General features: G+C 41.1%; 1 protein-coding gene across 1 annotated transcript in view; it reads right to left on the bottom strand.

Moving 5' to 3' along the window:
• Positions 1-24,092, bottom strand: part of brinp1 (bone morphogenetic protein/retinoic acid inducible neural-specific 1) — a 142,741-nt gene that overhangs the window by 61,086 nt on the left and 57,563 nt on the right. Inside the window, exon 3 of the mRNA XM_084047805.1 lies at positions 9,682-9,872. Coding sequence (XP_083903931.1) covers positions 9,682-9,872 — 191 coding nt within the window. The remainder of the gene's footprint in view (positions 1-9,681; positions 9,873-24,092) is intronic.

Raw genomic sequence — 24,092 nt, 5'->3', positions numbered from 1 at the left:
ATTTCTTATCGTGTCAGATGTGTGAGAAGCCTCTGAACAGAACCCATCACTTAGCAGATCAATACGGAGCTGCAGTGCAAGCTACTTCTTTATTGCGTATGTCACTGCTGTATCCTAACATTATCGCAATCTGGACTTTGCCTTGATGAGAGTTTGTTGTTTGTTTGTGGTTGTTCTTTCTTTTCCTCAACACACTAACCACATGAACCCTAGCCTCCCTATTCTGGGGGCGAACATTCTCCAAAAATTATCTTTTACATCGCTATTTTCAGCAAACAGAATTGGTATACACGATTCTTTTTTCTAATGCCACTGTCTCGTAAATCATGTTTTGGGGTGAGCGTGAGTAAAGGTCCTAAAATTGAGCTGCAGCATTTTGAATGAGTTGAAGCATATGGAGAGCCTTTTGGGAGAGATACATGACTGTATAGGGAGTTACAATAATCAAGACACAAAAAGATAAAAGCATGAATGACCTTTTCCAGATCGGTGGGTGACATAAATTGTTTAAGTTTGGAGATACTGTATTACATAACTGATAACAACGGGATTGAGGAACACCATATAGTGGGAGGTTGCCGGTTAAGACACACGAGTGACCTAAAGTGACAGAGAAGTATCTGCTGGTTAGATATGATGTGAACCATTTCAGGGCAACACCAGAAATACCCACATGGTCCTCCAGATGGCTTAGTAGAACAGTATGGTCAATGGTGTCAAAAGCAGAGCTCAGGTCCTTGAGGACCAGGACTGAGCAGTGTCCAGAGTCAGCGTGCAACAGCAGGTCATCGCTAACCCTAGGGAGGGCTGTTTCTGTGCTTTGAAGGGCACGAAAACCAGATTTGAAGGGATCATCATTAGCTGGTGGAATGTGGCTAATACAGCTCCAGCTCTCTTATTTTGCTTTTATTTTACCTTATAATTGTATGTAAATGTCCTATAATGTATGTCAATTGCTTAATGTTTTGATGTAAAGCACTTTGAATTGCCTTCTGGTTTAAATGTGATATACAAATAAACTTGTCTTGGCTAATCATAGTGAATGTGAGTTTGTGAGTTCACCACCTCAAACATACTTTTGTAGGATTCACCACAATACAGTACAAATACATTGTATCCTATTTACAGATTGGTTTACATGGCATTGCCTCAATTGCCTACATAATATTACATATATAATATTACCACAAAATGGCCTGATGGTGGCACTAGAGGAAAGGTCATGGGGTCACTCAAATGTTAAAAGCTCATCCTCCAGGGAGCATGGATACACTCATCAAAGGCATGCATGACAATCCGCACATTCGATTATACAATATTGCAATGGGACATTTTGGTCAATGGGTGGTACTAGAGGCACCAAAAGGTCACCATTGCTAGGTTTCATCCTCCTGGGAGACTGAAGGCGCAATGAAAATTCCATGGCAATCCATAAAGTAGTTTTAGAGATATCCTGTTTGGGTTTGGATGGACCGGCGTCAGCATCCATAGAGCCCTGCTGCTAGCAGGGCTAAAAATATAATTGATGTTGCTAAACAAGGCACATTGAAAAAGTGTTACAAAAACAGAGAAGTAATGACTTAAGTTGACTTTCTTCTCTCTTAGGATATCACCACAGGGAAGAGTGTGAGAACTGTAGCATCAACAATACTAAATCATAAAGCAACAACAAACATGGGCGCCCGGATGTTCCCTTTGCATGCACGTTTGTTGACACAGTATAAAAGGTTGTGCAGCTCATTCTATACACATATGAACTCTCTCCCTAACACACGCCCCACAACCCACAGAAACACTAAAAAACAATCACCAATCCCAAATCATGCCCACAAGCACACACAAGCTTGCCTTTTTTATTGCCGTTCAAAGGGCAAACCATATGCCTGGAACTCATTTTAGAGGATGTCACATACGTTCAGACGCCTTATGCCGTGAATGGTTATTTGCCCCCAAGCGATGCATTGTGAATGGTCACTTAACTCGTGGCGATCATGACCGGGGGAAGGTGGCAGTCAAGGCCAATGTCTCATGCCTGGTTGGCGTGGAACCACAATGGGGACAAGTCCCCATTCTGTGTCCCCGCCACGCTCCCTTCCCCGGGGCTTAGGAAAGTTACTCACAAATCCTTGACTTACTGCACAAGGATAATGGTAGGACATTAGCCCTTGATCAGTGACTTTGCCCTCATTGCAAGTTACTGTAGCTCAAAGTAGGTCTACTGTACATAAATATGTTGCACTTGCCACTCCTGGCTCAGGAAAATCATTAGCTCATGCACTTCTAACACTGCCCCCTTTAATTCATTCATGTACAACTGTGAGTTTCTGTAAGGAATACATTGTCTTACATTTTCACAGGGCACTCTGCCAAAATGTGTTCACATTGTCTGTGTCTTTGGGAAAATGATTTCATTACCCATTTTATGGATATACATTATTGCCATGCTGAAGCACAGTTTTATAGGGTAGAGTAATGAAATAATACAAGCTGATGGATATATAAAAGCAATACGTGAGGAAGGTATTGATTTACCTGTATATCATTAACACTCTGCCTGCCAAAAGCTTGGAGTATGTGTTGGCGTGTGCAAGTGTGTGTGTATTCCCCTTGTGTGTGTATTCCCCTCCCTCCCTCTTTCCCTGAGTCTCTCTAATCGGGGATCTCCATAATGGGCCTGTGACATCATTCACAACACAACATCATCAACAGAAACAGTTTGCTGAACAAGGTCAGTTTGTGCTTACGTCAGGGATCTCCAAAATGGGGACTAAAGCCGCATAGCAACGTCGATTTGCACTTAAGGCAAGGAACTCCATATATGCATAATCTGGCCGCACGCACACGTGTGCGCGCGCACACACACACACACACACACACACGGGGATCTTCATAAATAAACAGTTATGTCTATATTTGGGCTGACGCTATCAGCATGCGCGTCGTTTCCAGGGTTATTGTAAATGTCCATTGTTGTCTATAATGTGCATATCTGCATGCCCGCCACAGACAGCGCCTGTCTGTCACACAAAACATGTCCCTGGCATAACTCAGACAGAGTCTGACCGTTCGGTCTCAAAGTTGGCCTGATTGGCTATAACCCCATGCGTTGACTTAACTGATTGGCCGAGCTTTGCCTAACATTTGTGCCGCATAGCAGCATCGTTCCAACCATGCATGGCCCCAAATAGGCCAAAGGGCTCCGTCCTAGTAGTATATAATGAGGAATCCACTATCCACACAAAAGAGGTATATGCAAAGAAATGCTATTGTTTAATCATTAAACAATAGCATTTCTTTGGATATACCTCTTTTGTGTGGATTAAACTTGTGTGGATTAAACTTTAATGAAATATACACATATACACATGGTAATGAGGCTTTGAAGTGCAAATTGGAGTTTAAAGCAACAAGATCCCTGAGTGTTCAATTATGGTGCTAAGTGTAGGATTATGGGCCAGCTTATCGAAAACATTACACTTAAATGCTGAACAGAAAGGATCTTGCACGATTGCAGTGCCAAAAGCATTTCACAACCAAAAGTCAACATTCTGCAGTGTGCCTATAGCACAAACTAGTCAGCACAATTAATCAAAAGTAATTGAAAATCGTCATCGTAGGTTTCACAATTATGTAATCGAGAAACTTGGCAATTAATTCAAACATCTTAATTGGGCAGCTGTTGCACCTTGCCCTCATCTCCTCACCATTACTCAAGGATTAATAACCAGGAGATTGTAAAACCAATCTCCCCTTCCATTAGGCTCACCGAGGCACAATAAAACCACGGAGGACATTATGGCCAAAGATATAGCACAGATAAACACATTATTATAAATCACCTTTTTCCACCAAAAATCATCATCAACTAGAAAAAGTGCTCCTCGGAGCACAGGTCTCCGCCAGGTCAGGTACGTTATTGTGGCCTCCTGGTGGCGCTATAACAGGCCAATGTGAAAAGGGCCAATGTCAAACTCCACACTCTGTGTGGAGTTTGCATGTTCTCCCCGTATCTCCTAGGGTAGTTAATACCCCCACAAAAACATGTAGTAATCCTGGTCACTAAACTACATTTCATTGAAGGAGGCATGCGCTCGGCCCTGGGCTTCCTAGGCTGGTGGAGGGAGTGTAGTGCCCAGGATCACTTAGCAAATTGGCAACGGGTGAAAAAAAAGGGTTACAAAATCGAGAAATAAAAATTATTTTAAAAAAAAGAAAGAAAAGGGTGCCAAAAATAGTGGAAATAGCCGATCTGCAAGTAGCTCGGCTATTTCCACTATTGTTTAACACATTTTGAGTCTGAAATTATTAAATATGGCCTATTTTGACCATAGTACATTATTTATTTTGATTATTGGTTATTGGTCATAGTCAAGTTACTGTATTTGACATATCTGTTTTGTTTACAAAGTCTAAAAGCCAAACAGAAATGTACATTTTATGTTCCAATGTTCAATGGTAAAGCACAATTATATTGTTAATCACAATCATTTGTGACAATGAATAGTCAAGTAAAATGTCATGATCGTGACAGCACCACCCACCACCCACCAGCACCACCCTACCTAACCCTAACCCCCCCAAAAAAAACACACAACACTTCACTTTATTCCACAGTGGTTCATTGCACTCATGAAGCGGAAATGGTTGAGAAGAGCATCATCATCCATTCCTCCCATTATCACTTAAGATGTACTAGTGCACTTGGAGTGGGATGGAGGGCTGGTGTAGCCTGAAGGGCCTGCTTTCAGAACACTGCTACTCCACAGGTATATCAGTTCATATCATATAATGGTGCCCTTTAATGGGGGGAAAGCCTGAGATTGAGATGAGAGGATATACTGGGCTGTAAATCTCAACAAAGTGCCCTCAAGGTTGAAGATGATGTGCAGAGACACTGGGGAGGATGGTAGGCAGAGAGGGAAGAAATTAGATAAAAAGTAGCAAAAAAGAGTCCACATGAGAGAGACCCATGAAAATAAAAAGAGATATAGAAGGAAGAGATGCAGAGATGTGCTTTGCATATCCAAAGCATTAATAGAGTTTTACAACTAACGTCTGGTCTTCAAACTAGCACTCACTGAAAACTGGTTTGACGCGGGGCATGCGACTCAGACAATCAGAGCCTCACCAAATGAATGAGGAAGTTATGCATGGATTTTGAGTGAAACAAAACAAGTGTTCCCCCATGACTCGACACCAACCTGCATTGTTTTCATCGCGGTTACGTTTGATGTGGATTGTCTGAGGATACTCTGGATTACCCAAATTCTGGAGGATCAAACATTATGCATAATTCATAGAATATGGAATACTAAATGAGGCCAAAGAAAGAGCAAAGAAAGGGGTACTGAAAAGCTTAGGGACATTTTGGGGATGAGAATCTACATTTATTGAACAGCGATTTTTTGAGGATTTAAACCACACCAAGGGATATGTGGACAGGAAGTTTAACCACATTAACCCTGACATCCCTATTTTGGGCATGTCACCACAGACACATTTTCTAAATCTTTCAAAACTTTTGAAGATTCTTAATGTTTTCTTATTTTTTATTTTACATCTACAAGCTTAGTAGATTGGCTAATTAATTTCAAATAGCTAAAGCTAACTAAAAATAGGGCTTACGTTGTTAAAAGAGAGAAAGGATAGAATGAGATGTACACTGAGTCTGTAATCATTTCTGTGACTCACCATTTTCTCATTTATCCTCAACTTTTAATCACCCAGTGCATCTGTGGCAGCGGTGAATCATTCTCCCTAGGCTTGGCTGCACTTATTTATATTTTACCATCATATAATATTTCACCAGAATATCATATTTCTGATTTCCATAATTAGTGTCTCGGGGTGAATCACCTTGCGGGGCTGTGTATATGATATTGCAACTCTAAACCCCCACCCATGATTTCCCTCTCTACGTCTTAGCTGAATTATTAAAGCCAAGTGTTTGACATTCAAGTGAACTCCTAGATTTAAAAAGGGAAAAAAGACTGCTACAGCAGTTCTTTGCCTGCTAAATGCTTCAAGCTTCAGTTCCTCTGTTTGAGGTATCAGTACCCAAGTAAAGAAAGTATATTTAAAACTGCTCTGTTGTTATTGGACAATGGGACTAACCACAAAGCACTGAGGACCAGTTCCATGGACACAGGCTAAGCCTATTCACAAAAAAAAGCTCCTTTCAAATGAGATCTCCTTAGAAAGAGATGTCTTAGTATAGACCTGGCTTAATCCATGTGTGTGTGTGTGTGTGTGTGTGTGTGTGTGTGTGTGTGTGTGTGTGTGTGTGTGTGTGTGTGTGTGTGTGTGTGTGTGTGTGTGTGTGTGTGTGTGTGTGTGTGTGTGTGTGTGTGTGTGTGTGTGTGTGTGTGTGTCTTTCAGACTTTCAGTGCTTTCCATCTAAGTAAGGGTGATTATCAGCATAAACCTTAAAGCTATTGTTTAGATTCAGAAGCTGTGCGCTGCAACATTTGAGCACGAATCAGTGTTATGGGGTAAAGTCATTTTTACACATGTGGAAAGAATAGTTAATAGTTTCATCTTCTGATAACAATGACAACTATGTGTAATTCCAACCATGTGTATTTGGAATTAAGTGTCAAGAGTAAGACAATCAAAATCAACTAAATTAATGAACAAGTGGGACAGCTAGGCTATACTTTGTAATAACTAGAAGCTCGCCCCCGCTACGCGGGGGCTCGCGTCTAGCCCGCGGCCACGCCCACGTAGCGCCCGCGGCCACTTGGCAACTCATATAAGTGGCATAGCGTCATGAGGGTCAGTGGGGCCGTGGCTCGGTCAGTGAAGACCCTGTAGTGCGGATGATATGTGGCATAGAGGGGCAGATTGTAAATCCCCAGAGGAAACATCCGTGGGCTACCATTGGTTCAGCGATGTGTGCGGTCGCCCTGCGGCCCCTCCTCCTCCACCAATGTGCAGTATTGAGAGCCCTGACGTCACAACAATTGGAGCGATGGGCACTGCACTGTGGTTGGTTAGGGTACACCTAGGGCCCAGGTAGAACCCAGTTAAAGCCTGCATGGGCAAACCCAGGTAGGACCCGCCTTGGTCCCACATAAACATGGGTAGTTGGGGCCCACCTAAGGGCCAGGTAGAAGCTACTTATAGCCTGCATGGGCATCGCAGTTGGGACTGAAGTGGATGCCGCTGACATTGCTGACATGGGGTCCATATGGGAACTACGCTGGCATGCTGGCTGTAATGCAAACGCTGCATCATACCTGCAGTGTGTAGTTTGATGTTGTGTGTGTAGCAGATATACCTGCAGTGTGTAGATCAATGTCCATATGAAAGTCAATGCCCAGCAGTGTTTTTTTTCCCCAGCAGAGTTTCTAGTGTCTCTGTCTCTCTCTGGAAGAGGTTGCACATGAACTCTGCAGCCGCACTGAGGCGCTCCAACACAAACACTCTGACATTAAGCTGCTTCACACAACAAACATCAGCACGACGCTGCTGTTTGTCCAAAAGACACAATATCTCCTCTCCCACCGACGTCATGTGTTCATTTATCGACAGCCGTACAGACTCCTTTTGACACATTTTACCTCGTTTATCCAGCTCTCACTGAGTCATCGGGCTGTTATTTTGCTGCGATCAAGTCAACGATGTGAGAGATTAGCTATCACAGACGGACGCACAGGGGGTGAAACATAGTCTTGCGCCATGCCTTTGGGCCTGGCGGAGACAATAAAAAAAGGAAAGTAAAGGAAATGAGCATTTCTGCAACAGAAGTAGTCAACAAACTATACTATGAAAACATGGGCCACATTGTCAAAGAATGTAAGAAAGAGGCAGTCATGTAGGAAATAGCTGATCTACAAGCTTCCAAAGCCTCTCAACGTGAGGCGTTTTGAGCTTGTAGATCGGCTATTTTCACAATATGTACTTGTGGAACGGAGTCAAACAGAATGGGGGGGGTCCCCAGATCAAGTACGTTTATTTGGGGGGGGGGGGGGGGGGGCGGCGTGAAAGGGTTGATAAGCACTGCTGTAATCGGAGCGAAATTATCTGAAATTACTACATGACCATAATGCAGCCTAACATGCGTTGCACGGGGCGGTCCTGCCATTACGTTCGTGACTGTAGTTGCTGTGGAGCTACATAGTTCTCCAGAAGACACACACAAACATACACCATCTACAATGGACTAACTGAGCAGCAATATTGACATTCACCACACGAACGTGCATTGTTGACAAAGTGATTGCACAGCCGCTGCAGGCATGACAACCACGTTAGCGTTAGCGACATGGCAGCTATCACAGCGCCCTGTCCGTCGTCGCTGGGACTACCTGTGATGGCTACAGCAGTAACAGCAAGCTGTCTGCGATGCCATTGTCTGGAGACTGCTCTTAGCGTGACACGACCAATGAGAGTGAGCGCTGTAGTTGTTGCTAAGATACGGTGGCGTCTCTGCCCCATAGCTTGTAGATCTCTCACGCATGATTGGCGTAGGCTGCGTTGCCAGGTCTGACTGTTTGTATAAGCGATTTTGGGCTTATTTGGGTGCACTTTTGGGCTCGTTTCCATAGACCACGGCAGCGCTTATTTCTTTCCCGTGACCGATGTGGCAAAAAAAGTGCAAAACGAACCATCCGGAAGTAAATTGCGAGATGAAATATATAGCACTTTTTGATTATTAGAGAAGGAGACACATGTGAAGGTGGAAAATGAAAGGTAGGAGATTATATAGTTTTTCATGAGGGATTTTTGTAGCAAGTTGTGAGAGAATTGGGCCACTCCTGTGGGCGGGGGGCTGATTAGAACCATTGGGGTTTGAAAGGAGACGCTCTCTGTTTGAGTGATAAGATAATTAATAATCAATATCTCATAGTTTAAAAGGTAGATTGCAGGATGAAACCAACGACCCCACACCCCCTACAGTATCTGGCATTAAAGTAATCATCTTTTTGTACTTATTTAGCCCCACTGCTGCGAGCACGGGGCTCTAAGGATGGCAATGTGAGTGGGTTCAAACCATTTTGGTCGAGCTGGGTGTAGCTCAAGGGGCAAACCCCCTTCGCTGGAATTGAAGCTCACTTCCAGGTTCTCGTTCAGCCTGCTGTTCCTATTAATGGACCAGCAGATGTCGCTATTTCACCTTCTACCGTTTGCAAATTGCAATACATTATAATCTCAATAGAAGTCAATGAGGTTTTGGGCAAACTTTACACTTGATTTTATTACCATAGTAAACCTTTTCATAAACACTTTATGTTTTCAATCGATAGTTTAAAGTCTTTTTTAAAACATCATGATATGTGTTTAGTAAATTATGGTCCAATTCATTTTTAAACTAATGATAAAGTAGGGTATGCTTCTAGGGTTTCTACTGATTCTACCGAGTGAAGACGCGCCCTCGCTGCGGTTGCAGCCAATAGCATTAATTTCCGGTTGCATTTCCAAATTTTAAATCGCTGAAAAATAGACTTAATTTACGGTCTATAGAAACCAATGGCGTAACGTTGTCCATTTTTTTTACGGTCTATGGTGAAGCTACAGTAACTGGGCTTCGAGACTCTTAGTCTTAGTGAAAGGAACCTCTGAACATTTGACATGAACACTAGCAAACCACTAAACATGGGTTTGTAGACGTCCAATGGTTTGTAAAAAAATCCGTACAAGCATGAAAGTGAGCAAGTGGAAGCAGTGAATCTCTTTTACCTCCCAGGGTGGCTGAGATGAGGATATGGGTTCCATACTTCTTGATGATGGTTTCAATAAACTGTTGAGTGGAGGGTCTGCGGCCCAGCAGCCGGACGCTTCGCTGGAACTCTGGCATCAGCGGCACAGGGTTCCGGATCAGGTCCCTCCTCTCAATTGCTGTGTTCCTCACCTTCCAACGTGCAAACTCCCTGCAGAAATACACACAGGAAACAATTAATAAACAATGGTTATAGTTATATACTGCAAATCATGCTATCCTATTCACCTAATTCCTGGCCACGGCCACTGTGAGCGATATATATAAGTGCACAGTGTTTGGGGAGCCTTTGGGCGGGGGCGCGGGCGCAGACTTCTTTCTTCTACAATAGAAGAGTTAGGACGTCACATCCGAATACCCAATTTTAGCACCGGCCACAGTGGCGCACCTCGCTAATCATTAGACTCCCAATCCACTACCACTGGGAGTCTGGGTTTGACTCCCGTTTGGGATAAAACTTTTTCAAACATCCGCGGACTACTTTTTTGCCGATAAAGTATAGTTTTGGACCATGACGGAGGCGCGCCAACTCAGCAGACCTTGAGGCCGAGGAGTCGTGCCCGAGCGCCTCCAGACGCGAGTGCCCGCGACGACCGGCCGATGGTCTGCTAGTCGACAAAGCGCCGTCCAAGTTATGTATGATAGGCACAGAATCGTAAATATGTTGGTGGGGACTGCGTTTGCCCCAACTGCCACTCAAAGTGACTACTGGCCAATCACAGTGCGTCTTTCCCGGGACTTACCCAGCTCTCAACTTCCGGTACACAACCACAGTGCACTAACATAGCTCGCCCAGGTAGGGGAGTAGGGGAGGTGGGGAGATATCAATGAGTTTCCTGTTTACCAGTGTTGCGATGTCTGCTTATAATAAGCTATTTGGGGGAGGTTTTTAAGTGTAGTTGCTTAAGGGATTGCTTTCTAATAATCACATTTTTTCATTTCTAGGACCCCCAGATTAATATGTATTTGTCTGCAGAGTCGCAGACCCCCATCTGGAAATATGTGGTGCCAGGGACCCCATACAAGATTTGTGTAGTTAAAATGTTTAAAAAATATATCTTTTAGAAAATAGCAGATCTACAAGCTCATAACGTGTCGTAATGTGACACATTGTGAGCTTGTTGATCTGCTATTTTCAAATAGCCTACGTAAAGTGGTAAAACTGAGCCTAGTTGCTTCTTTTGGGCTGGTTTTCATAGACCTGGCCGCTTTTTTCTTTCAAAATCTGTCAACACACTGATTACCTGCATTCTACCTGCAGTAGCCTACTAGGGAGGAAGTGAACAGATATTGAATGAAGCAGCACATAGAGAAAAACTCAATGGCACCCCCTGTTTGAGGTAATGGCGGTGCCCTGAATAAGGTGAATACATCTATACACCTATATCCTGAGCAAAGCCAAATCTCATCTCCAGAAAAACCCAGTGTTGCCAAATAGGATACTTTGAGTCTTTGGATCTGATACATTATGATGTAAATACTTGAGAAAAAGATGATCGAGTGAAACATCTTGATAGAAGTAAATTAAAATACAAGATAACACGTATAATATATACTGTATCTATATGTTTCTTCAAAATACAGTTAAGCCTAATTTGTATTTTGTGTCAAATGCCAAAAATAGCGTTTTCAAGTGAAAAACACAACCTTTACTATAACCTACAGTACAGTATTATATCTGAAATGTGCCATATTTTAAATGTCAAAATAATCCCTGAAAACAATGTTTGTGCTAACATGATAATTGCATCTGAGCTCACTGCCACACACTTCAAGCCATATAGCTTGATTTATACTTGTGAGCTTGTAGATCAGCTATTTTCAGCGCAGGCCACCGGCAAGCAACAATAAATCAGGCTTAAGATACACAGACTGGCACTGTTATCTTACTCAGTTGCAAGGATAAGGGGAAAAAAGTGAGAGAGAGAGAAAAAAACAAAACAATCAGTACGTAATCAATTAACACTGCCCTAAGGATAGAATTGACAGCCAGGTTTTTCTGCAGGACTCTAAGTCCTAAATGAAGACTCTATATTATCTAATCAGGGTCTAATGCCAAGTATAGCCATTGGGCTAACTCCATGCATTGCGATTGTGTTTGCTAACTAGGAAGAGAGAGCAGCATCAACCTATCCCGTTTGCCAAGGGGCTATATCAGGCAAAGCTAAATTAGAAACTCCAACTGTGTTAGAGTTCAATCATCATTAGACACAATTTAAAATTGTATTACTGAGGGACATGGGTAGTATAATTTTAATGTTAATTCCCTCACTAAAAACAAAGCTGAACAATAATCAGTGTGGTTCACATCAAGGGCACACAGCTAAAAAACAGAGCGAGAAAATAACTATTAAGATATTTCTCTTTATTGCCATTATGATTGCATACAACGTGAACACTACTGATTGTGAATTGATTTAAAGACAAGTTCATGCTGGTGGGGTAATAGTAAACATAGTTCACAGCAAGTCACAGAAACGGCTGAACAGCTATAACTGTAGATAATAAATTATTATTAATTATGCCTTCATGTTTTACCCATCTTCTTTGCCTAAGGGCAATTCATGTATTTATTAATTTGCCTAACCTATTGCATTGCCTAATTTGACAAAACCATATCATATGCAAAAGTAGAAGAAGGGTTAGGGAACGGCCACACCGCACTTTTATTTTACCTATGGGGCGGAATCTGCCAATGCTTTGTCAATTTAAATGCGTGGATTCATGGTCTTGCGGATTTTTTCCAAGAATCCACGCATTTGCATTGACAAAGCATTGGCAGATTCCACCCCATAGGTAAAATAAAAGCGGTGTGGCCGTGCCCTTACGCTATAATATCCTTGGGATTTATTTTTTGGTTAAAAATAAGCCTTCCAAAAGAGCAACTGCTGTCCTTTTAATTTGCACTTAAGCACAAAAGTTCACAGCAAGGTTTATAATTATATAATCACTACAGGAGAGTCAGTGGTACTAAAATGAAATGTCACCAAGCACTGAAATCAGTATGGCTGTATGCTGGCATTTTGTTTTTAATAAAAAAAAATATTCACAGCAAAATCTGCTGGCATGCAGCTGTGCTCACACACCATGCACTGGCTTCAGAGCCAATTTAGGTTTTGACACCCTCTTAGTAAGACAGGTTTGTAAATCGAATTCAGCATATTTGGGCTTTCTAGGATTTTCAATAAACTGCATCATGTTATAGAAGACATCACAAGGCACTAATTGAATGTTCTGCCTGGGATTTTGCTATCATCCTGAATACTGTACCTCAAGACTATTTTCTGTATTGTTGCAGTGTCCTTTGTCTACGTGCTTGAAAATTGTTCACCACATGAAAAAAAAGTATTATATATGCAGGCTTAATGATCACACACCCACCACTTCACAGGTGGGCATTCACACCTGCACAGAAACAGAAATCAGGACAGACTCAAAGACACAAAGACATACACATAATGCTCTGTCTGTCTGTCTGTCTGTCTGTCTGTCTGTCTGTCTGTCTGTCTGTCTGTCTCTCTCCCTCTCACGCACACTGATAGACGCACACGCGCATACGCTCGCTTACATACACACACACACAAACACACATATTCCCCTCTCAATCTTTGGAACTATATCTAAGCCCTTTATAATTAGTACTCTTCAAGCCACAATGAAGGAAAAAATGTATGCAAATTGCGTTGTCTGTTTGTGCATCACCAAATCTCAAGGTAAAGTGAGCTAGATAATGAGCTGTATTACGGCTCTACATAATATTGCGACTATGTACTTGATTGTAACTTTTCTGTCTGTGTGTGCATGCATGTGTGCGTGTGTGTGAGTGTGAGTGTGTGAATGAGTGCATACGTGCGTGTTTGTGAGTGTGTATGTATGTTTGTGTGAAACACATTGACTGCTGAACGCGGCCAAAGATACTAGAAGGGTAACGGCAAGGATAACTCTAAACTCGAAGGTTAACGACGCATTGCTCTCGTAGATATATAGATAGAACGTTATTGATCCCGAGGGAAATTCAGGTGGAATAGCAGCAAGGCAGAATGCATGAAACACACACACAGGTTAGAGTAGAGATATACAAAAAAGCAGCTAACAATAATTACAAATAATATACAAATATAAGCTTAAGGCGGCTTAACGTCTGTCCTGGCCGCCTGCACTTAAATTGACTGAGTTAGCATAATGTATGAACCATTAATAGATAAATATAGGCAAAACTATCAAAAGTGGATATAACGTGAGGCTGATATTATGTACAGCCAGCCAGCTGCACATTAAGAATAATATTCTTAATGTGTTCTTACTATGTATTATGTAAATTCACTCTACAGATAGATAGATAGATAGATAGATAGATACTTTATTAATCCCGAAGGGAATTTGTTCTGTTCAACCTCTCCAGTTGCTAGTATACATTTATACAGTGAATATAGTAAGCGATATACCATCTATTAGCAGTAAAACATTTACAGCAATTAGCCTAACAGATCTCTTATGCTAGTGTACATCCCAGTACTCCATAAGCAAAAGTGCCAGAGTAGTACCTGGTGTATACTGTAACAGTTATTGCCGTCTTATTCAAACAAGTTTTTGACAGAAGTTCCTCTATTGAGAAAATATGCAGATTTTGTTCATGTTTTCATTAATGCTGGCTTCATATAATGATGATGGAAGAAGGTGACCTGTTTTCAGTTGGTTAGCCTGCTTACATTTGTACTGCTGGCTGTGTCTAGATATTGTGTATAGGACCTGTTATTATTGCCTGCATCCAGACGAGTATCAAACAAGCTTTGATACTCAAGTCTGTGTGGGCTAATTTATTCCATAAGCACCATGCTATATGGTATATTCCAGATTAGGTGTGTAAATGATGAGGAAGGAGGGAGGGAGAGAGTGAGAAAAAACAGGGACAGTTAAACAACAACAGCTACTATCGATTCCAATTTGTCCTTATCTTCCTTTGGCTCGCATTCCCGGAAAAAATAAAAATAAAAACATTTTTCTCATTGAGCCACATCAATATAAACTCCAATGTGTTCATGAAGTTCATGAACGTGTTCACCGTTTATGAGAATAAAACAACCTGTGGTTTCATCGTGGCCATATTTCCCTCGATACCATCAAATATATTTGCTGGGGAATAGACAGACATAGCATCATGCCAGCTCTCCAGGAAAACCATTTCTGTGTACAGAATACATGTATCATGTGAATTACAAGGAGCATAAAAACCTCGGGGGTATACACTGGCAAAAAGCAATGGTATCTTTTAAATCAATTCTGAAAACACATAATGTTTGTCGTAGAAATCTCAATATGACTCAGAGATGACTTCTACAAGGATGAGACCAGAATGTGATGAGACCTTCTCTTTTTAATGGGAGCGCTCCCATGAGAACCGCACTGGCAGCATCCGGATATAAAATTCTACAGCGTTCTGTCCTCCTACACAATATATACACTTCAGTGACATAGAAACAGGGGTGTTTATGACCTTAAATTGAGGGGAGAGAGCAGGAGAGCTCTCATTGGTGGATCCTTATCTGAGCGCTGTGACATCCGTGGAACAGGCTGAGGTGTCACCTGGCTGGGTCATAATGACCATCAACCAAGGAGGTTGAGACCTGGTTTACAGGCCCTACGTTATAATGAGCACCGTCAGCTGTTTCTATGTTTAAACAAGTCAGTGAACAAAGGACCTCTAGCCTGCGTTAGACAGGATGTTTCAAACAATCTAATCATATACGGTCAAACACAATTTCTCTAACATTCTCTTTGTTTAATTTGTTTAATTTGTTTCCTCACCATAAGATTATTGCTTTATTGCTTGTCAAGCTATTGTAACAGTGGTTTGAAAAGTGCTATAACATGTTACACTGAAGATTACAAATCTATTATCTTACAATGAATGAGCGAAATCTCTGTCCGTATGTGTGACTGTCTGCCCGTCTGTCCGTCCGTCTGTAGTAAATGATTAATTGCATAACATGATTGAATGCTCTATCTTACTTTGAAAAGTTGAAATCTGTATCATTTGTAATACAGTGGTGCCTGGTGGCTCAGCCAGTGCATAGACCACCTGCTCCTGATAAGCGTGAGGACACAGGTTCTAACCCCTGCCTTTGCCTCGCATGTCTCTGCTCTCTCTTTGTCCTTGTTTTTTCTGAAATTAAGAATAAAAATGGCTAAAATAAATCTTTGAAGAAATTAATAATTTGTAGATATAGCACAATTCTTATCTGAACTGTTGGTAACAGGTGTATAGATGCACCTCAAGAAATTTCACCCCTGAAAAATGTTTTAATTGCTGTTAAAAATGATAATTGAGAAATAAGCCACTCAATGTAATGGTTCTACACATTGTATTTAGTTGAAACACCATTGCAATCAGTAAGAATTGGGTTAATCTAATTGATTTGAATAGCATTTGACATGTTAAAAAAGTGTTTCATGTAGTAATAACAGTAATATGAAAATATATGTACATGATAGAAACATATGAACATCAACATAGGCCTAATAAAAAATCGCATCGTTTAATATTATCGAATATATTATTTAATAACAATGTTTACTAGAGTGCAGAGCTGTATAATGTAACAGCCACCCATAGCTTTCCTCCAAGCCTTTCCATCCCATCCCGGGTCTCAAGGACTCTCACAATGATTTAGCCCTGAATAGCTCCTTGGGCCCCATAAATTGACCTATTACTTAGTTCCAATTCTGTGAGAGAAGATCAGCTTGGCTTCAATCTGCCTGTGCATGCCTTTTACTGCCCTATTCCACATACCACTATAGTAGTCCTCTCTCCCTCTCTGTCTTTGGACTGTCGATTGAGTCACATTTAACATGTAATCTATATTCATAGGAGATGAATATGGATCCCGGTCATGAGGTATATAGGACTTAAGTGGTTAAAGTTAGGGTAAGTGATCTTTTTTGGTTAAAACAAAACGTTTTTTTATTGAAAGGTTAAAGCACGATATTCTGATAGTAATCATTGCTATAGAGTGTTTGTTCAGTAACAGGGGTCTCCCTGTCTCCCCAGCTCTTTAACCCTGCAAGGCCCAGTGTGATCGCACGATCACATGTATGTTTTATAAAGAAATGAGTTTAAATCATTTTTCTTTTCTGTTATTTTTTATTTTTTTCACCTCTAAATCCTCATTGGGTCCTATTGTTTAGTCTTACAATGCCTTTGGCCAGGATATTTGCATATAAATACCCCCCACAGAGCCAGGAATCATCACAACTTGAAAAGAAAATCTGGGCCTTGCAGGGTTAATAAACTGAAAAGAAATTTTCAGGTGGGTTGCAAAATTCCAGCCAATCAGGAGAGAGTACCCAATTATCAGCTTCAATTTGGCGGAAGTACCGCCCAAAAGGAAATTATGTTGACACTTTACAACTCTCTCCGTGAATGAAACGAGTGTTGTGATTGGTCGAAACAATTATAATTTTGGGGAAATACAACGACGGATGTCCCACCCCTATACGCTCTGCATTACATTGTGACCAGGCTTTTCTCCTCGCAGATGAGTAAAGGCTGGGAACAAGGCTACAATTTTATAGCGTTCCAGTTCCAATTGTGTCTGCTCATTTCTTTGTGTCATCACTTCCAATTCCACTTGTTTAATCTGTATCCAGTGAGAATTCTCTATCGTGTTTGGATAAAATTGGTATCCCAACGTTTAATAAAGAGCTGGAGAGACATGGAGACTCCCGTTATTGAACAAACACTCTATATCAATGAGTACTATCACAGTATAGAGCTATTTAACACTTATTTGAACAAAATCCCACTTACCCTACCTTTAAGAAACTGATACTGTAGTACTGTAGTAGTGCAGTGCAAGATGCATTCTGATCAGGTCTGGGTTCTGACAGAAATGCATTACTATAAGCTTTCCCACCAGACGAGAGCAAAACCATTATTGTTTTGCTTTGTTTAATCCCATAAATCACAGCATATTGTCCCCATCAGATATACAGTAGATATATTTCAGCACCGCAGAACCCTTTCTTGAGAAAAATCCAGACATCCCAATTTTTCAAAGTCAGAAATATATACAAGTGCTTTTCTGGAGGGACGCTCACAGCTCTCGCATACATACACGCACGCACACACTCACACATGCATGCACGAACACAGGTGTATGCTGATTCAGCTAACACCTTTGTTCCAATACTTTATTTTGCCTAGACACACACACACACGCACGCACACACACACACGCACGCACGCACGCACAGGTGCATGATAGTGTATGTATGAAGCACACAGAACACGGACACACATATGCACACGCACACGCACACGCACACACACACACACACACACACACACACACACACACACACACACACACACACACACACACACACACACACACACACATCCAAATGGAGCAAGTCAACCAACCTGCAGCAAATGTGATAATAACCATGCCAAGAGAACTGCAAACGATTATCAGATTTGCTGCAGCAACCGAAATCTCCCTCCCTCACTCTGGTTCCCACTGTATCCCTCCTTGCTGCAACAGCTATGTCCCTCTCCCTTACATATCAATTCATTTTACGTAAGTACATCCTCTTCATGGCACCGGCTCTGCCGATTAGCACAGCAAACATATGTGGCAGCCATATGTATTGGGGCCCTTCTGCCCCAGATTAGGCAGGCCAGCAGATGGAACCTGCGATATGATTCAGTGCTTTATTTCCCAGCTCCAAGCACAGTTTAATGACCGCTCAAAGAAAGTAAAGAGGAGATAAATGGCATTGCAGCTGCAATTGGAGGGTAGAGGAGATGGATGATTTTCACCATTATCTGACTTTAAGCAATTCGTCAATGAATCTGTGTGTAGGAATACATTAATCCTATTACATATTAAGGAAACCTCTGTCCGTCAGTCAGTCAGTCTCTCTGTTCCCCATGGTTCTCAGTGGGTTGAGCAATTGATCTCAACTTGCACACGGGCATTGACCATTAGTGTTTCACTCTCCCAAAATATTTGCTGTTTATTCGCTTTTTGTGTAAACACAGGCGATTCAGAGTTCGGGCTATGGGATCTCTAGCCACTGGCTGCACTTGGCTTTCACACACACACACACACACACACACACACACACACACACACACACACACACACACACACACACACACACACACACACACGGTAATAGGATTAAATCACTGTTCAAAACTTAAACTATGCATACCGAGCTCTGCTGGAAACACTCCTCAGCAATTAGACATTTGTTTGTGACATTTATTGCAGCTGTTACCTGTCTTGTCTCTGTGTCCTGTTTGCCCCAGCCAATCCTTGTGTTGATTGTACTTTGAATTCACCTGTGTCTAGTTAGGTCCCTGTCTATATATACCCCTCTGTTTCCATGTACTTGTTAGTCCGAAAGCCTACGTTTGGTGTGTGTATCAGTTTGGGTGCTTGCCTCAATTGTCAGTTATTGTACTTGACTGTTTGAGGAACTTTTAGTTTAATAAAGACTTTTTGAGTTGAACTGCTCTGCCTTCTCTATCGTCCTGCGTTTGGCTCCTGTTCTACACTCATCCTGACCACGACAGGTTGTGAGCTTGTAGAATATGTAGATATTTTTGCTATTTGTAATATAACAAAGTATACATAGGTTAAGTGGTTAACCCACAATCATACAATATCCACAGTAAACCCTTGTATCATGCCAAGACATGTAATGGCATTTTTAGCAACAGATTGCTTGATGATGGAGAAGCTAGCTGTACTTTGCAAATTCCCCAAAGCACTCATTTGGGCAGCCATTTTCTTTCATTCCCTCCCAGTGGTTTTCCCAGCATCCACTGTTCATGTTTACTTGACTAAACAGTGCTGAGACAAACATTAGCGCAATCACAACACAACCAGATTTCACTTGGATCAGAATGAGAACATTTCTCACCACCAGAGATCGTTTGTTCTAATGAGTGTACTGGTGGCTTGAGCATGTCTGCTTCTATTTTAGCCCCGGAAAAAGCCTGCACAAAAGTAATTTTCGGAGCACACAAGAAGTGTAATGAAGTGCAATGTTTTAATTTGTGCCATGACCCAGGCAGTCACAGTCAGACTGACACTCTCTTAAGTGAGAATGGAGAGGATGAATATAAACGTGCAAATGCAGCAAAAACATACAGTACTGAGGCAAACTGAAGAAAAACAAGACAATTCTCAACAACTTATTCATATGGAGGAAATGGTGCTTTGATCAACTTAAGATATAAGTGGATATTTTAATTTGCCTTGCGAGTTTGCTGTCTACTTTAAAATGGATGCTTTCTTCATTCTATTACACAGTTGAAACAAAAATCTGATAACAGCGCTTGCAAATACCTGCCAACTTTCAGGATAAATCTGCATGCAAACCCTCTTATCGGGATAACAATGTGAAAGCTGCATGAAAATAATCTTAAACACAACCTCCCATAAGATTAACATACATTGCACGTCTATATTCCACTCCACTATCCATATTTGACTTAGTTTCATTCATTGTTTCTCATGAGTTCATGTTTGCAACAGAGGATGCAAGAGAGTAAGCTCCTGGGGATGACATGAAACTTTTCTATTCTTGCTTTATTTAAGGAACTGCACCTCTTGATATTCCTTCAGTGTAATTGGCAGCAGGTGTATAGGTTTTTTTATATAATACCTTAACCCCTTAAGCCCTATACAACAAATAGCGAAAATAGCCGATCTATAACCTCACAGCATGTTGCATTGTGACGCTTTGTATGCTTATAAATCGGCCACATTGTTGTTTTGTTATTATTTTTAAAATGTTTCAGTCTACAGTAACAGTAATCATAAGTGATATGACTCAACATAAATTGATCATTGCAGATAAAGCTTATGGCACGGCCACACATGAAGACATTCATCCATGATATACTGTACAGTACGCCACGCTGAGCTGATAACAAAAATCTATCAGGCAGCTTTATCCTTTTCTGACATATTGTAGGAATTAACCATTTTACAAAAGGCACATCCACCGACCATACATCTTATCACATTTCTTTTCAAGTGAAAAGAGCAACTGCTTCTGAGAGTCACCCCATAGAGAGATTTGATTTACCATCAGGAATAATATGTGACATTAAAAGAGGGTGTTCCGAATATTACCAGGGTGTTCAAACCTAGTATGAGATCTATCCCGCGGGGAAGTGAAATATCAGTCTACTATTACACATGTTTCAATCTGTTCATCAGTTTTTTTCTTATTTGAATGATTAAAGCTCTAATAGCAAAATGGCCTGTGGGTAAATATGGCCAATAGAAAGCTGGGTTTAACAAAGGAGTAGCTGCATTACCGGCAACAATGTTGACAGCCAGTCAAAAGGCAGATGTTCCAATTTAAAAAGTTAATCAGTATTTTAAGTATTTTAATTCTCAGTAAAAAACATATTGTTTGACTGTTATGTCACGTACTGTACAATATTATATGAACACCTACTGAAATGTGACATCATAGGACATAAACAGTAATAAATAATCCTGTTATAAATAGCACATCAAATGAATTGAATGTCATTTCTTGATGAAAAAAAACAACAACAGCAGATAGACACTCCATAATCACTAGAAGACAACATGCTACCTTATTAACAAAGGCACAATAAACATTCCTGTGGCATGATCAACTGAATCCCTGCCATCGTGTTTTATGCAAAACCATGCTAATTTGGCTCAGATAGTGGCACACCATGAAGGCCTCAATAAACAAAAGTGGCATGCTATTAGGGTTAAGGGAGACTGTGATCCACTAATCATAATTCCCACAAGAATCACTTGTGAAAAGTATAGTGATTTTGTCTTTCCCCATGGATGGTATTGACTTATTTTCTTTCATTATATGCATGTGGAGTTCCCACTTAAAACAAAGAGGCAATGTGGTGTGATTTGAGCTTCTTTGGCTTTAGTGGTGTACATGTCCGTATGACTTTAGAATGGAGGGAACTACTGTATTTGGAAAAAGGTAAAATGATAAAGAACCAAGACTGACCACAATTTCATGGAATTATTATCTATACCAGGATAATTTGTATTAAATGATTGTGAAATAGTGTTGTTATAATTGGCGAACTTGCTTATTGTTATGTCCGGTTGTATTTTGTTTTTAGCAATTACAAGTTGAAAGCACGCAACGCTCATTACTTTTTCCAAGTATAAAGACAGAACAGCTGAAACAGCTTTTCACTGCAATGTGCATGTCGATGTGAAACTATTTTGTGCCAAGCCATGCTGCTATGTGAATGCTGGGCACGCGTATTCACAAATGAGAGCTTTGCTCGGACATGCCCAGGCAGACGTTTGCTGAAGCATCAGTTTAGTGTTGGCTCCCTGCTGACCCCAGCGGAGTCTGGTCCGTGTATGCTACGTCTGGACTATGAATTGACCTTTAGGCTATCACATCGTTACACTATGTGTGTCCAAGTGATGGCAAGATGCCACAAGTGACACTACTTGTCAATGTGTTCACGGCCCAAATGTCTCCATGGTTGTACCGTAATTATGTAATGACAGTCCTTTATTATATCCCGCCCCCCCATTGCCCCGTGCCTGTTCATACATACTGTGGAGTGTCAGTCTGGGTCCAACCGCACGAGCTGGCCCACCAGAGGGAGCCGATTCCTGGGGAGAGACTTCAGCACCACGGACAGAGCACAGCCCTCGGTCAGCTGATCGATGGGTGTATGTGCCAATGTTCACATGCTAAATCAATGGGAAAGACTTACAGGAGGGCCTATTAGACAGCCTATTTGCTGTGGTGGAAAGTAACTAAGAACTTTTACTCAAGTACTAGGTCTTTTTTTTTTTTTACTGTACTTGAGTATAATAAGCCTGTCTGACCTTAATTACTTACTTATACTACTTACTTACTAATGATACTTTGAAAACGTAATTACAAGTGACTTTGTAGATTAATATTATTATTACAAAACATACATCAACCAATAAAGCCCTGTTTTATAGTTCGTCTGTTTGAAAACAAAGCTCACAACGGCACTCTTTTTGAAAAGTTTCTATTTTTGAGCGGTGTAGCCGCTCCTATAAGTGGGGTTGCGACCCATGACCCATCTGTCGTGAAAATGTGTCTTTCCCTGTACTGTGATTGGCTGATGAGTATTCAGACCACTCTGTGATTGGCTAGCGAGACGCATGATGAAATTCATAACCTATAAATATCACCACGCACTTCAAAAAAATCTTTTATTTTTTGAAGTGAGCTTCCATCACTGTGATGACCTTAAATAACACCGCTCACTTCACACTGGGTGTGATTTTTTGTACTGTAAGTATATTCTGATGCCAATCCTTTTGTGATTGTCAGGCAGTAAGCGACACACCCCAGCTAAATAACCAATTAAGACTAGTTGAATATATATATATATATATATATATATATATATATATATATATATATATATATATATATATATATATATATATATATATATATATATAATATGGAGAGAGAGCCTCATGGCCCTCTCTGCAGGGGTGTAGTGCTATCTGTGCACCTATGACACGTGCATGATTGAGCTGTGGCTCGTTGCAGGGGTTATGTAAGCAGTGTTCCTACTGTGAAAAATGTACATAAATTAGTCAACTATAACAAACATGTTAGACTGACTTTATTAGTTTCCAATTCATGTTCCATCCAGGTTTCTATGTTTCCTGCCTTGATCATCAGACATAATTGTATTGAAGTGGCACTTCCTGGTGGGAAACTTGTGTACACTGTGTACATCACATCAAAGCAGCATTTGTCAGAGAGAAAGAGAGAGAGAGAGAGAGAGAGAGAGAGAGAGAGAGAGAGAGAGAGAGAGAGAGAGAGAGAGAGAGAGAGAGAGAGAGAGAGAGAGAGAGAGAGAGAGAGAGAGAGAGAGAGAGAGAGAGAGAGAGAGAGAGAGAGAGAGAGAGAGAGAGAGAGAGAGAGAAACGTTGACATTACAGTCTCAGATAGTCAAGTATTATTACTAATGCATGCCTTCTGGCAAGCATTCTAAGTTTAGCATACTATTACTACATGTAGACCAGCCAACTAATAGTGAATCCTGTACAGTAAGTACTGTTTGATGCAATATTGGCTATTGGCTGCCCAAGGATATTTCACAGCAGGGTATACAGGCAGTTAATATCAAGTTGTAACAACAACACACACACACACACACACACACACACACACACACACACACACACACACACACACACACACACACACACACACACACACACACACACACACACACACACACACACACACGTACACACACACGTACAGTACACGCACACATGCATGAATGCAGACACGCCTAAAATCAATTATAGATTCCTAA

This window comes from Gymnoscopelus microlampas (assembly GCF_963454915.1).
Source record: "Gymnoscopelus microlampas genome assembly, chromosome: 21".
Taxonomy (NCBI): Eukaryota; Metazoa; Chordata; class Actinopteri; order Myctophiformes; family Myctophidae; genus Gymnoscopelus; species Gymnoscopelus microlampas.
Note: the sequence above shows the minus strand (reverse complement) of the source record. Positions and strands in the feature narration are given on the sequence as shown.